This window comes from Schistocerca cancellata, chromosome 3, assembly GCF_023864275.1.
Source record: "Schistocerca cancellata isolate TAMUIC-IGC-003103 chromosome 3, iqSchCanc2.1, whole genome shotgun sequence".
Classification (NCBI taxonomy): Eukaryota; Metazoa; Arthropoda; class Insecta; order Orthoptera; family Acrididae; genus Schistocerca; species Schistocerca cancellata.
This window is the reverse complement of record NC_064628.1, coordinates 446,677,548-446,693,461: the sequence shown is the minus strand read 5'-3', so window position 1 is coordinate 446,693,461 and position 15,914 is coordinate 446,677,548. Positions and strand designations below refer to the sequence as shown.

Here is a 15,914-nt window from a genome sequence, read left to right as displayed (position 1 = left end):
ATAAAAAAAAACCTTGTGTATTTGTATGAAATTTTAGTGAATTTCTTGTTATTGAACTACTTACTTTTTTAATTAAGTTTAATTATTAGGAGAAACTATGGAAAAGTAAAGGAAGAAATACATAGAGTTTTCCTGAAAGTGTATGCCTGTCATGATTAGCGAAATCCTTTATACATGCAATCTGGTAAGGTACTCAGAACTACTTTGCACCTCGATGCTTCGAGCTGCGGGCACAGAGGCAGGCCCCATCTGGCAGTTAACCTGCGTAGAGGTGAGACGTTGCTAAAGTTGCAAGAACAGATAGTGTAGGTGCAAATTTTTTGAGTATTATAGAATTTACACTTGTACTACAAAAATGAAGGTTTGAGTAGGAGTCAAACCATCGCCTCATACATGTTTGTCTTATGAAGCTCGAAGGCTAACCACTTGACCACCATGAACTCTAATATCCGGCACCTATGCATAGGCACATAAGCCAAATTAGATGTGTAAAATTTCTCTCATAATTTTCTTGGAATAGCCTGGAGTAGTGTACCTTACTACTTGCACATTATGTTGTTTTTATGGCCTACTAAAGGTGTGCAAAGTTTGAAGTGAATCTATGATCCCAATGTCATGGCCTCCCCTTGTTAGTATGGATAATTACAGGTCCTGTAAGGGAAACTTACATTTTCTTCCTGCATAATAGTAGCTCATTTATGTAATGATGATGAAAATGGATAGTGATCATGCGCCCTTCTCTCCAAAGTAGACCACAAACGTTTAATAATTTTGTGATCTGGTGACTGTGGTGGCCAAAATATATGTGAGAATTCATCATCATGCTTAAAAAACCAGTCCTGGATTTGTGAGCTGTGTGAATAGGAGACCTGTTGTCCTGGAACACAGCAGCACCATTGAGGAACAAACATTTTACCAGACAATGGACCTGATCAGCTAAATTAGGCACATAATCCTTGGCAGAAATGAGACTTTGCAGAGTAACCATGCGGTTCATGGAATACCATGATATGGGTACCCAAATTGTCACCAGACCCCTGCCATGTTTCACTCTTGTGATATAAATTCAGCAAGAAGTTGAAAACAGCATGAAACAAGACTCATCCAACCAAATGACACTCTTGGCCAGGTTTTATAGCTCTGACACCACTCCTTCCTGTTAAAGGAATTTGCATGAACGATAAGCAGTTTTGGAATGATTGCTCATCCTGCAATTCCCAACTTATGGAGCTCCCTTGATGTTGATTTGGTGCTGGCAGGATTTGCAAGTGTGACATGCAGTTCTGCAGTGACTCTTGTAGCCATAGTCTTCCTATTTTATGTATTAATCCTCTTCAATGACTGTCTGTCATGGTCACTCAACACACACTGTCATCCACATTGTGAGTTAATGGATGACATTACTGTGCTTTCCTGTATGCAGTATAAATCTTCAGTACAGTGCCTCCTGAAATGCCAAACACTTTGGCTCTCTTGGTTACTAATCATCAACCATACAAGCACCAACAGTTTGCCCATGTTCAGATTCACTCAGCTTTAGCATAATGCACTTACAACTACACAGAAAAGTGATCTGACAATGACTGACACTTGCAACATGATGAGGACATTGCTCATGGTCAAAAACAACAACAAAACCTGCAAGCTTGGATAGCCTCTGCATTATGTTCAAGCATGCATTTCTTGTGGTATTTCCACGTTTCTGTCGAACTGTTGCACAGCATTATGTTTGAGCACAGGATAAGTTCTAAGATTCAGCAATAAGTGGATGTCACTGAAACAAGATGGTAGTCTTGTGGATCATTTATACTGCTCTTTTTGTAGTAGAATGTGATCCGTGCTTTCTTCTAAATATTCATTAAGGCTGTACAGGCTATTGAGTGTTAGTACATCTTTCAGTTCTCTTTCAAATTATTTAAGCTTGGTGTTCTTTGGGTATTACTTAGCAGTGCTTTGTAAAGAACTTTTGCTTTTTATAATGCACAACCCTGATATATTGACTTTGTGTGTACATCCCAATGAAAAGTCATCCTTGTTTAATGCTTGTTTATCAAAATGTTCAGAATTGAAAACTTTTGATAAGTCTTAATGAAACAAAAACTTTCAAATATAAATATTACTAATTGGTTTTAGTTTTATTTCTGATATAGTTGAAGATCATCCATACAGTTTTCTTATCATTAACACTTATCTTTTAACCTTTTTTCTACTGCTTTTACTGTTTTGTTTCTGCTGCCACTCATAATCATTCTTTCCTTTCATAAAGAAGCTCCTATCATCAGAAAATAATACAGTAACTGCTGTTAAAATCTGTTGTTGTAGATTGTCAATAAAAAAACATAATTGGGGCTCATACTGAACCCTGAAGCATCCCATGACTAACTTTTTTATATTCAGAATGGTACCCTTTACCTTCCTGAAAAATTTATGCTCTTTCTTCCCTATCAGACAAATAATAGGAAATACCAAAATGGTTTTAACAGTAGTATATCATCAATTATAAGGTCAAAAGTTTTAAAAAGTTGCAAAAAATTTATAAATTAGTTCATTATCCTCAGAAGTTTTGTAAGTGACTTTTAGGAAATTGAAGAAAGTTGTCTGCCTTGATGTGTCATATCTGAGACTATATTGTGCACTTCAAAGACCTTTGCTTTTTGTTTAGGAAGTCTAGCAATTTATCATAGTTTACGGTATTCTTTCAAATTTTATTTATTTATTTTTAATACAGGTCATAGTGATAGTGACAGTGGTCTGAAGTTTTTAATGTCAAACTTGTCATCACTTTTGTAAACTGCTATTACTGTTCACAGCTTAAGTCTCCTTGTAAACGGTCCAATAGAAAGGAGGCAATGATTATCTCAACAAGTTCAGAGACAACATTACCAGCATTATATTTAACAGTTTTGCCAGGGATACCATTGTGGTTAACTCATTAAAAGATTTATCTCCACATACACTATTAATTACACAGACCTATGCAGTTTGGATGACATTCAGTGTCAACAAGACAAAACAAGGAATGACTACACAATCGGAAACAAAGAATAAACACAATGCAGCATGGAGCCATGGAACTCTTGTACAGTCCACACCACTGTACTGCAGAATGTATTGGTGGGAGTCCTACACTATTCCCCCTCCCCAGTGCCAGCAATACATCTCATTAAATTTGACATGCCATCCAGATCACATCATCACACCTTACTTGAAACCTGGGGACTTCTCTTTGGGATCAGTGTGTTCCTCTAGCTGTGGGGTGGTAGCACCTGCCGATGTTTCGTGTGTGGCAGCATCCAATGTTCATCATGGTTCCTCTGCAGTTTGTCATGTGAGGGAATCTTTAGTTGTTGCCTCTCCCTCCTAAGGTCTTTTTCTGTTGGCTGTGAATCTTGAAATGCCCATTTGATATGGCCAGGTGCATCCATGGTAGGTATGGCATAGATGTTGATCTTGAAATTGTTGTCACCATGACTAATTACTGCATATGGACCTTCATATGGGGGTTGCTGTGGTTTGCATACCACATCATTACATAATAGCACATATGAACAGTTGGCTAAATCTGCAAAGACAAAAGTGCAGGATCTGGTGTGTACCCGAGGATGTAGTGGACAAAACTAATGTATGTGGGATTGCAACATGGTAGCAAAGTCTGATACTGTGATGGTTTCATCTCCCATATCATGGATGAACTCTCTAGGCAGATATAATGACTGGCCGTACACCAACTCTCCACTGTGGCTTGGAGGTCACACTTTAAAGCTGTTCACAATTCTAGTAAAACAGTCTATGTTTGTTCCTGGTATTGTCACTCTTTGTAGTTGGAAACCTGACTGTTGCACAAGCAATATACAGTATGCAGCTCCCCATCTTCTTCTTGTGTCGATGCCATGGCACCAAAATCAATAGCTGCAGCTATGGCCTTAATGTGTGGTGATGTATGCTCAATTATGTCCATTATCTCAATCTGAGAGAGTGCTTTGCACATATATGATGTTAGTTGCAAATTTCCAATGTAATTAATATGACTTAGCTGTCTTGGTGATGCCTTACTTGGATTCACTCTGAAGGCATAAATTAATGACTTGTGGTCTGCAAAGATACTGAAATTGTGGCCTTCCAAAGAACACTTGAATTTTTTTACTGCAGCATAGGTTGCGTACAGCTCACAATCATATGTCACCCACTTCTCTTGAGAAGCAGACAGCTTTTGGTCAAAGAAAGTAAGTGGTTGCCAACTCTGGTTTATTGTCTGCTGCAGCACTGTTCCGACTGTGTTAGCAAAAGCATCGATCACTAATGCTAACGGCATGTTTGCTACAAGATGTGCTATTAGAGCTGCATCTACTATTGCTATGAAAGTGGAGTCTGCCTCACATGTTCATTGAAGTCTTATCATTTGGCCTACATGCACCCTTCCACAGTCCATTCAATGGTGCTATTATTGATGCATGATGCAACACAAGCTCTGGTAGAAATTTATTACACCAAGATAATGTCACAACAGCTGGATTGTAACTGACTGTGAGTACAAATGTGTGGTTCCTGCCTTGTCTTTCAGCAGCCAAATGCCACATGCATTCACTGTGCAGCCAAAACACTGGACTTCCTTGATGCCAAAAATGCATTTTGATGGGTTCCTTACTAGTCCTTGTGCGTGCAAGTCTTCAGACAACTTCATCAAATGCAGCACATGTTCCTCTTCAGATGCAGACAAAATAAGCACATCGTTTATATAGACATAATAAAATTCTAGATCATGCATTATCTCATCCATGACCCACTGAAAAGTCTGTGATACATTATAGAGCCCTAATGTCATTCGTGTGAACTCAAATGAACCAAACAGCATGTTGACAGCTGTCTTGGGAATGACTTCAGGAGCAACCAGAATCTGATAGTATACTTTGATCAAATCTATTGTTGAAAATATTGTTTTACCTTGTACCCCCAGCAGAGAAATCCTCTGCATGCAGCATGGGATATGTGTCCAGAATGGTTCTAGCATTAGTTGCCAGTAATCACCGGAGGGGTGCCAACATTCTCCTTTTTGGGTACCACATGAAGAGCAGCAAATGCCTTGAGCTAACATGTGAAACTCTTCTCTGATAATTTGTAATTTATCCGGTTCTTAACATCAAGGACGTGCATAAGTTGGCAGGCCCTGGGGTAGCGAGAATATGATGGACCATCATATGTTTGACATGTGCTAATGTTACTGACTGCCATGTAATCTCTGGGAAATCTTTTAGTAGTTGCCTGTATTCTGTGCCTCCAGCAAGCACTCTGATTGTTGTAGTAATAGTACAGTTCACCTTACCTTGTGCAGTCATGTTTTTTGTTGTGTTGCTTAATCACTGCCAACATAGGTCCAGTACAGACTGTAGAATGCCAGGAAGTTTGCTCCATGTATGGAGTGTGATACATCAGCCACACTAAACTGCCACTCAAAGGTACAATACAGTCCAAGGATGAGTAGTAAAGTGACATGTCCATATGTTGTAATCTTTGTATCATTTACAGCATACAGGCAAGCATAACTGTGGCTGTGATGCCATAACCTGGTTGCAGGATACACTGATATTTCTGCTCTGGTGTCTATCAGGTACTGCACTTATGTGTAGCAATACGTAATAAACACATGTTGTGTGTTGCTGGTATACATCATTGTAACTGCTCCTGCATCAGCATCACGATTCACTTTACATGGTGGTATGTACTTCTGTGCATCTTCATCAAATTTTCTGTAGTACCGACATATGTTGTGTGTCACTGGCAAATGATTTCAAGTACTTGATCATCAGTGTGTGCATTGCCTTTTGTGTGCTTTCTATAGTGCGGTCACTTGTATTGTAAGCTCAGCTAGATGATACTTTAGTGACAACAAAGTCACTGAGGTTGTGTTATCTGGTGCAGTAGCCAACATCACGACACTTGTCACCTAATACATTTCCACGATCTTATCAGCTGCTTGTGCTAATGCGTTCAATCATCGAAGAAATACCATTAAAATCTTCTGTGCATCCACTGGCAGTCAGGATAGCCATATATTGCATAATATATCATTACTGACACTATTACTTGCAAGAGTATGCAGGCAATGAAACAGTTGGGACAGAGTTCTGTTGTCTAGTTCCTTCGTTTGTAAAAGCTTGTCCAGCTTCAGACTGGGGCAGTTGCATAATTAATGCATTCTTTATGGCAGCATGTCATTCAGTTTCTGGAGGCATAGCCAGAATGTCTTGGACTTCTGTGGAAAGGTCTACCGTTACTGCAGCTACCACTTAACTATATTTCATTTCATCTGCCATAATGTGTTAAGATGATTTAGCTGTCTGATTGTGTGAGCCAAAAGGGGTTATAGTGCCAAGGAGGCAGTGGTTTGATCACAGCCCTGCTGATAACTCCATTATTTGAGGCTGGCTTGATAGGCACTGGTGAGGAATTTATCTTTGTGCTGAATGGAAGACTGATGTGGCAGGTGCAGAAATAACAGTTGTAATTTTGATGTGGTGTGGAGCTGGCACAGAAGTATTGCAATGCGTGATCATGTCTGGCAGTACCAATTATATGCAGTTAACTTGTGCAAAGATTTATTTCCACATATAAATTAATTACACAGACAAAATCAGTTTGCTTGACATTCAGTGTCGACAAGACAAAGCAAGGAATAACAATACAATCAAGAGAAAGAATAAACACATTGTGGCACGGAACCATGGATCTCTCACCCAGCCTACATGACTGTACCATGGAATGTGTATGGGGGAGTCACTACATCATCACATTTACTGGCCATTTTATTCTTTAATTTACTGAGAGCTGTTTGTACTTTTTTGGATGTTAGTGGATGTAGATACATTGTTATTTCACTTATTAGAATTTCTACATTTGTGCTTAGATCATATTTGCTTATAATCAGCCTTGGAGCTACAATTAAAATAATGACCATTAAATATATTGGCCATTAGAAGTAGGTCATTCACAGTTTTATTTCTGTGTTTCACGGTAAATTTATTACTTGCTATATCATGTTTGTCTATAACATTATTAATAACTTTCCAAAATGATTTCGTTTTCTTGCTCCCCTTTCTGACATCTCAATCATTTATGCCTTTTTGCAACTAATGCAGCTTTCCTGTACTATTCCCTACAGCACTTCATATGTGGTTTCAAAGTAGTATCTTGCTTTTCATATTTGTATAGCATTCAGAGACTTTCTTGTGACTTTTAACTGGTATTCTCTGTGGCTTGTCAAAAGCATTTCATTGTGCTACCCACTGTTCTCCTGGAGAAACTCATCAAAGATCACAGTATCAAAGATCTTGCTGGTAACTTGTTTACATAATGTCTGTCTTTATGGGTGCAGAGAGTTGTATTAAGAAACTCAAGGAATGTACACAATGAAACAGCATCTTCAGAATAGTATGTTAATAATCTTCCAGCATATTCCCAAGAAGCTGAAACATTTCTCTTTGCAATCATTATAATCAGGCTTAATGGTGTAACTTGAACACTTGAAAATGAAAATTATATTTTATTGAGAACCAATAACTGGCTCTCTGCAAATGGGCAGTCACTGAATTTAAGTAAAACACAATACCAGCACATAAAATTCAGTGCTGCACAAGGCCTGACCACAACATTAGAAATAATTCATGTGAGAGAATCAATAAATAAAATAGACTCTTTTTAATTGTTAAGTGGCAATAGTGATAAGAACCTCAACTGGAAGTCATCTATTGCAGGTCTTAAATGTCTAAGTTCTGCAGCTTTTGTGTTATGGAAATCATCAGAGTTCGGCACTAAAATATCAAAAAGTGGACTAAGTTTCCTATTTTCACTCAGTAATGTCTCTTGGCATCATATTCTGTGGTAACTCACGACTGATGTAAAGGCTATGCATTGAACAGAAGTGTGTAGTTAGGAGAATATGTAATGTGCATTCCACAACCTCTTGTAGACAGACAGCTCTTTGATCAACTGGGTAACTGACAACAGCCTCACAGTGTATTTACTCCCTTATGAAGTATGTTGTCAACAAACAATCAGTCTGAAAACAACAGTAAAATTCATTTGCAAATAATATATTAGAAGGAAAAATTATTTACACTATCTATCGCTCAGCCTTTGTGTTGCAGTGTAATCAGGTACTCAGCTATACAAATATTTGAACACCTATCCAGTGATGTAAGGAATTTAATAGATAATATTATTAAATCCAACCACAAACTGAAATCAATATGCTTGACAATTTCTTCAATTCTAAAGAAGAATTTCTGAATGAATAGTAGTATTGTGTGTATGTGTTTAAAAGAGTGTGTGTGTGTGTGTGTGTGTGTGTGTTTGTGTGTGTGTGTGTGTGTGTGTGTGTGTGTGAGAGAGAGAGAGAGAGAGAGAGAGAGAGGTAGAATCTGAATGTAGTTAAGTATAATTTGCTGTTTTCATGTTAAAAAAATCCATAACATAAGAAGAAATCATGTGAATGATCAAAATTTTGACATATTTAATGCTGAGAAAGTGTAATATGTTACTAAAACTGACTCATTTCACACCATAGCAATAGATCGCAATTATGACCTGTGCAAAATGCAAATAACCAACTAACTACCTGCTATGATATTTCATCAGGAGACCAACTCACACATCAGCTCATAATGGATGTTTGTTTCCTTCTGAAATTGCTTGGTTAGCATCAATAGACATAAACAAGATATTTAGTTAACTTTCAGTCCAACAAGCTTTCTTTTTATATTACTTGTGACAACATCAATTTCACACAAATGTTTGAAGATGGATAAATAAATAAATAAACACTGCAAAAGTTCTAGTTTCTGTGACATGCATGAGAGAGAGTCTCTTCAGAAGTAGTTAGCCAATTTATGCTTCCACAACTATGTGGCAATACGTATTTTAAAACTTATTTTTATTGACCAAGTTAAAATGTTTATGAATAAATTGGATATCCTCATAAATTCTGGTAAATACTCAGTGTATAAATAATTATTCACAACACTTCAAAGCAATTTCTTGGAGGAGGAGGGATTTAGTCTGGTACCATATCTCTCCTTGTAAAAGAAATGCCACATAGATAACTTTAGAACACTGGTAAACATAGATAACAAAATAACGAAGCTAGGCCATGCATAACTTGAAAGATCATTTAGTAGTTGGAGACACACTTATACAGAACTGATATAAATGTACTGGCTGAGGTGGAGACGCATGAACTTTGAATTATAAAATCAAGAGTCACTTGTTTAGCATTTAATTACTACTGCCATCTGATAATATGGACAGTGCTGAAAAGTCTGAAACAGTAAATCAGTATAGATTTATATATATGGCAATTTTGATAGACTCATTCAGTGTGACATATACATTAACAGTCTTGTAAATGGCCAGCAAATTTTGACATAATTCATTCCAATAAATTCAAAACACCCACAAGGATAACTGAGCACATTGAAGCAACTGCTTCCAGGAAAGAGAGAGGCACACTGGTTCCACATCAAATCCACCTCACGGGTTAACGATAGGAGCCAGCCTGGATGTGGTTCTTAGGCGGTTTCCACATCAACCTTGGTAAATACTGAGATGGTTCCCACATAACGTCTTACATACATGATTGGCAAACACTTTGAAAACTGATGTCACGTTTGACCATGTGGCTGCACTAGATGCAGACAGAATGAGTACACACATTCCTCCACAGGGAGCACTGGCAGTCTCTGTTGGGAGCGCATAGCCTATACATGGATATGACTAGTTTGCCATGAAATCAAAGTATTACCATACCAGTCCCTGCCTGGCTTTGGCTTGATAAAGGACGCTGGGAAGGACGAAAGAAACTCAAGCAAAGACTGTCCACTGAAGCTATTGTAGGTATTCTGATCTGTATACATATTCCTCTTCTCTCAATACCACTATAAACTGCAAATATAAAGGCTGTATAGTAAAGGTTGGCTTCTGTTCTGACACTGACCAAAGTTTTATTGCAGACACATGCTGCAGACGACTGCAGGTGGCACAGAGGGCAGCATCCATCAGAGACACCTACCTATACTACTGGAGGGAGCACTAAGAAAGCACCATGGAGAAGCTGTTGCTGCTGCAATTGAGTTCCTGGTTGACAACCCAAAGGTTCTGCTTTCCCGGTGAGTGGAGTCTGTATACATGTTATTTCATCTAACAACAGCTTCTGGCTGTGCTGGCTCTTGTCCAGTTCATATAAACCTGCATTATTTCTCTCGTTTGTATAACAGAGCATGCCCAACTGCTCTTATTTATACAGGAGCCTATACTAATATGGAAAATAATAATTAAGGGAAAATTAATATGAAGGATTTCTCCCTCTAAACAATGACAGAAATAAACACTAATTATTCCGGGGACAAGCAAAAAATGTTTTAAGGCCATCCACTCTTCTTTGATTCAGTTTTTTCCTGTGTCAGTAGGCATGTTTCGTATGTAGAATAACAAGAAGTAAACAGTTAATACCATAAATGGTTTAGAACCTGTACTGTCCCTTATCATAGAAGAATGAGTCACTGAAAAGCCTTAATGAAAACTTCTTAACTCAACTTTAATTTCTGTGGATACTTAGACAGTTATGAAGCTGGGAAATAATGTGCTCAGTCAACTACTCATTTAGAACTCTCTGATACTTACAGAGGCACAATTTCATCTCATGTCCGTTCAAGTTCCCTACAAAAAATGTTGTACAGCAGTTGATTTTCATAGACTTCTTACCGTGGTCTTGTGAGCGCATTCAATATTTTTCAGCGAACAAACTTTTTTTACACAGTTGTTTGGTGATAGAGACTGAACCTGTTACTCTAAATTTAGTGATCAATTTCTGTACAACACTTTTTGCAGGAGCTGCTGTCTCTGGAAATTTTATTGTGAATCTTTCATTTAACATTTTAAATGATTTTCACTAAAAACGAAAAACGAATTTCAACAAGGAACATTCTTTGTTGGCCTGAAAAAGCCTTCTGCTTTCACAACGAACTACAAACTGACTACTAACAACACAGCACTGATCACCACTTGACATCATGTAACATCACATGACCCTGCTTGAGTGCCACCCTAGCAATAAGAAATAACAACTCTCAGTTAGCTTCAAATATCACAGTCTTTTATTCCTGTGTCTAAGAAGTCTGTAATGAAAGTTGCAAAAACATTAGTGTCTGATCCTCCTCATCCTCCATGCCAAATAAAACACACCATTGTATTATCTACTAAATTATGAACAGTGAAACTGTGATATGCTAGCTTCTGTTTAACATAACAAATGCTGGCCTGGGCTGCAGATACTCTAGTTAAGTAAGATGATCCCTGGTGACTGGCAGCACTGTTGTCAGCTTTCAACTGCTAAGTTCAGATGGCTGCAGGCAAAACAGTAGCCTTCTATAGAGCTCTGGAAACACTGAGGCATCACCATAGAGACAGTTACAAATTCATGTTATGTGATTGGTTGAGGCAGACATATGAAGCAACCATGCCCAGCCCACTGCAGCTATCAGGCATCTTCTTACACTGGTTCGACTATAATGCTTGTACATCCATGGTAAATATACAACATGTTTCTGCTTCAGCTGCCACTTTTCATTTGACTTCTCCTGTCTTGCCCTCTCTTTCTTTGTCTGGTGAGCATGTCCAGTAATTTAATAGATAACATTTAAGATAGGGTTCATTATTTAAGATAGGGACACATATAATAATTTTACTGTCAAGCGTAATGAATGACCTCTCTGTGATGATGGACAGTTATTCATCATAAAGCAAAAGTAAAGAGAAAAGTAAATTTTTGCTAATGACATGATGCTGAGACAACTATGTCTAAAGGAAAATGTAATTCCATCAGATCAAAAGTAAATTTTATTTGGAAAGATATGAGAAGTATAAACTGACACACCATGTGAAACTTTAATCATTAACTACAGCTTGTGGAATGGTCTTCTGAATATGCTGCTGTCAATATCAACTCAAATTTTAACATATCTGTTTGAAGAAACATTCCCTAAAAAGTCAGTGAGAACAAACCTTTTTAAATCAGGTTACGTATCTTGGATTACAAAGGGAGTCAAAATTTCTTGTAGAATGAAAAGGAACCTTCATGCAGCAGCCAAGAGATTAAATGACCCAAAAAAGTAGGCATTTCCATCCGTACAATAAAATTTTTAACAAGAACATATAGGCATTACAGAACATGTCCTTGAAGGGAGAAAACAAGCAATAAAGTACAAACTATCTGGAATTTTGTAAAGAAGGAAACAGGGAAAAAGTGCTTTGGTAAAGAAAATATCCAAATAAAAAACTGAGATTATCTTGTTAGTGTTCCAAAAACTTCTTCTTCTTTCTTGGCTCTACAGCTCATGATGAGCCTTGGCCTCTTCTACAATTTCCTTCCATTTCTCTTGGTCCTTTGCCAATACTCTCCAGTTTGTATAGCCCATCTTCCTAAGATCTTTGATTACTCCATCTTCCCATCTGGCTCTTGGTCGACCACGTCCTCTCTGCCCTCCTGGCTTTCCTTGTAATATTCTTTTTGGTACCTCTGTATCATTCATGTGAGCCACATGTCCTGCCCACCTCAGTCTGGATGATTTCATTATCCTATTATGGGTTGGTCTTTGTATATGGTATACAACTCATGGTTGTATCTCCTTCTCCATCTTCCTCTTTCACAGATTGGGCCGATAATTCGTCTAAGTACCTTTCTTTCAAATGCATCCCGTGTTTCAATATCTTTAGTTGTTAATGTTCAGGCTTCAGAAGCATATGTAAGCACTGATCGTATAAGTGATTTATACATAGTTAATTTCATGGTACGAGTGAGGAGCCTTGAGGATAGAAGTCTTGTTAGGGCAAAATAGGCTCTATTGGCTAGTATTAATCTCTGTTTAATTTCATAGGAGGTATCATTTAGATGTGTAACTGTCGTGCCCAGGTACTGGAAATGTTCATCTCTCTCAAATGTATAATTGTCCATTGTTATTGCATTTGGCATATTTTCTCTATGTGCTTTTCCAGCTGCCATATATTTTGTTTTTTGTTCATTAATAATTAACCCCATGTTCCTACTAGCCTGTTCAAGAGCTGTAAATGTCTCTTCCATTGCTTTTTGGCTTCTTGCTGTTATATCTATGTTATTTCCATAGGCTAGTATCTGCACTGATTTATAGAAGATCATTCCCCTACTCAGAAGGTTTGCGTTTCTCATCACCTTCTCCAGGGTGGCATTAAAGAGAAGACATGCCAATGCATCCCCTTGTCACACTCTGTTTTTAATACTCAATGTATTGGACATCATTCCTCCAATTCTTACACTACTTTGTGTTTTGCTCATTGTCATTCTCACCAGCCTTACCAACTTTCTCGAGAATCCCATTTCATCTAGAGCTTGATATAACTGCTCTCTATTTATGTTATCATAAGCTGCTTTGAAATCTATAAAGAGGTGATATTCATTTGTTTTTTCCAGGATTTGTCTTAAGGTGAATATTTGATCTATAGTTGACTTCCCGGGAAGGAATCTGCATTGGTACGGCCCCTTCTCCCTCTGTATGATCGGGAGTATTCTGTCGAATAGTATATTAGAGAATATTTATATCCCAAATTAAGTAGTGTGATCTCTCTTAATTGCCACACTCCATCTTATCTCCTTTCTTATATATGGGACATATGATACCCTCTTTCCATTGTTGGGGCATTTTATCCTATTCCCATATTCTGGTGACCATTTTCAGAAGGCTTCGTTCCAGCTCTCTACCTCCTTGCTTAAACAGTTCTGCTGGAATACCGCTTGTTGTTTTTCAATTTCTTCATGGCAGTTTTCACTTCTTCTACATTTAGTGGGGTAATGTTGTTGTCTGGGTCCTCTTCCCCATTTGTGTCTGTTGGATCCTGTGGTATAGTTATTCTAGGGTTGAGGAGACTATCAAAATACCTGAACCATCTTTCGCATATTCCCTTTTCTTCACTTATTATATCCCTTGTCTCATCTTTTATTAAGCTTATTTTACTACCAAAAGGCTTCCGTGCTGCATGCACCTCTCTATAGAATTTTGTTATTTCATTTTTGCTTCTTATGAGCTCCATTTCTTTGACACCTGCTTTCATCCATTCTCTCTTTCTTCTTTGGTGAGTCCTCTTTTCAATCCTCCATTTTTCTTTGTATTCTTCTACTATCCTCCTTGGAATTTATTCTCAATAATAGGGTACCATACTTGAGAGGGGGAGGGGGGGGGGGGCAGAAGTTGTAAGGTGACTGCCAGTCTAGTATTTGTGCATAACTAAAGGAATGGGAAGCAGGAGAGGTGGCAGTTCATATCTATACAGTTGGTAGCCTGGTAGCCATTGTGGCAGGTAGTGACAGAGGAAGATAGCACTATGTTGCATGTTCTGAAGTCTGGAGTCTAAGAGAAGTCATCTCCTCTGGTGGAAGTCTGGATTACAAGAGGAAAAAATCACTCAGTATTCCTTGGCTGGCTGGCACCTTGCGCAGTGAAATTCTTTGGCATATTTTCACTGCATCACTTAAGTAAAGTATAGTTCCTGGAAGATTTAAGTGTACAGTTGTAAAACTGCTGTGTAAGAAAGAAGATAAGGCAAATATTGCTAACTATCAGCCAGCCTCACTACTGCCAATTTTGTTTGTTTGTTAACAACCTTAGTGAGGATAACATCTTCAACAAAAGTCAGTTTGGATTTAGGAAGCATTATCGACAGACAATACAATATTTTCATTTGCTGCCAATGTTCGGAATCTGTCAACAACAGAATTAAGATGGTTGGAATATTTTGTGACCTAGCAAAAGGGTTTGGTTGTGTCAGTCACCAAATACTTTTACCCAAAGTTGCATACCTGTGCAGCTAGGAATTTTCTTGATTTGTACCTTTCCAAGAGGAAGCAGGAAGTTGTACTGGACAGTCAAGAAGGTGTCTCAACATCATCAGGATGGGTTATCAAGACACATAGCATTTTGTGGCACAGTTCTAAGTCCCCTATTTTTTATTGTTTTTATTAATGATCTATGTCTTTGCATAGAATATTGTAAATTCAACATTTTTGACGATGGCACAACACTATATATTGGTGCTTCATTAGACAAAATTGAGGTGTCAGCTAATGAGGTTTATAGAGATATAGTAAACTGGTTTAACATAGATGATCTTTCTGTTAATTACAGGAAAACAAACTATATTCAGTTTCACACATCTCTAAAGATGAAGAGATAGGAGAAACATTAGGTGACCAGCAGAGGTACTTTAAAATACCTGAGCTTCATATTCACAGCAAACTAAACTGATCATACCACATCCTTGATCTGTGCAAAAGACTGAGTTCTGCAACTTATGCTTTATGCAGAAATATGAAAACCATTCAATCCGCTTATTGTGGTTATTTTCATGCCATTGTGGCCTGCAGTGTCATACACTGGGGAAATCAGCCACTAGCACAGAAAAGAGACATAAAAATTTGGAATCCACTCTTAGAGCCACATGCAGAAACTGTTTCAAAGAACTTAAAATCCTTACAGCCACTGCACGACAGAGGTTCCCCTAAAGTGTTTCATAAGGGAAAAAGCCCCTTTTTAAGCCTAATAGTGTGTACCTTAGTCAGGATATTAGAAGATAAGATGATATCCACTGTGAGCATACAAACCTGATTACGGTACAGAAGAGGTCCACGTCAGTGGCTGTAAGATTTTTAATGCCCTCTCTTCACAAATTAAATGTTTAACTAATGATGAATTGTTGTTTAAAAAAAAGACTTGTAGCAGTTCCTAGTGCAAGGATCATTTTACCTATAGAAGAGCTCCTGAACCACAATGTATAGTGTCAATGTACCTGAAACACTCATATACATTCCCAGATCCTTTATTTCGTTCATTTCTATCTAT

General features: G+C 37.8%; 1 protein-coding gene across 1 annotated transcript in view; it reads left to right on the top strand.

The window, feature by feature from the left end:
• LOC126175204 (aminopeptidase N-like) overlaps positions 1 to 15,914 on the top strand; it is a 223,922-nt gene that overhangs the window by 160,133 nt on the left and 47,875 nt on the right. The window contains exon 15 of the mRNA XM_049921813.1: positions 10,002 to 10,157. Coding sequence (XP_049777770.1) covers positions 10,002 to 10,157 — 156 coding nt within the window. The remainder of the gene's footprint in view (positions 1 to 10,001; positions 10,158 to 15,914) is intronic.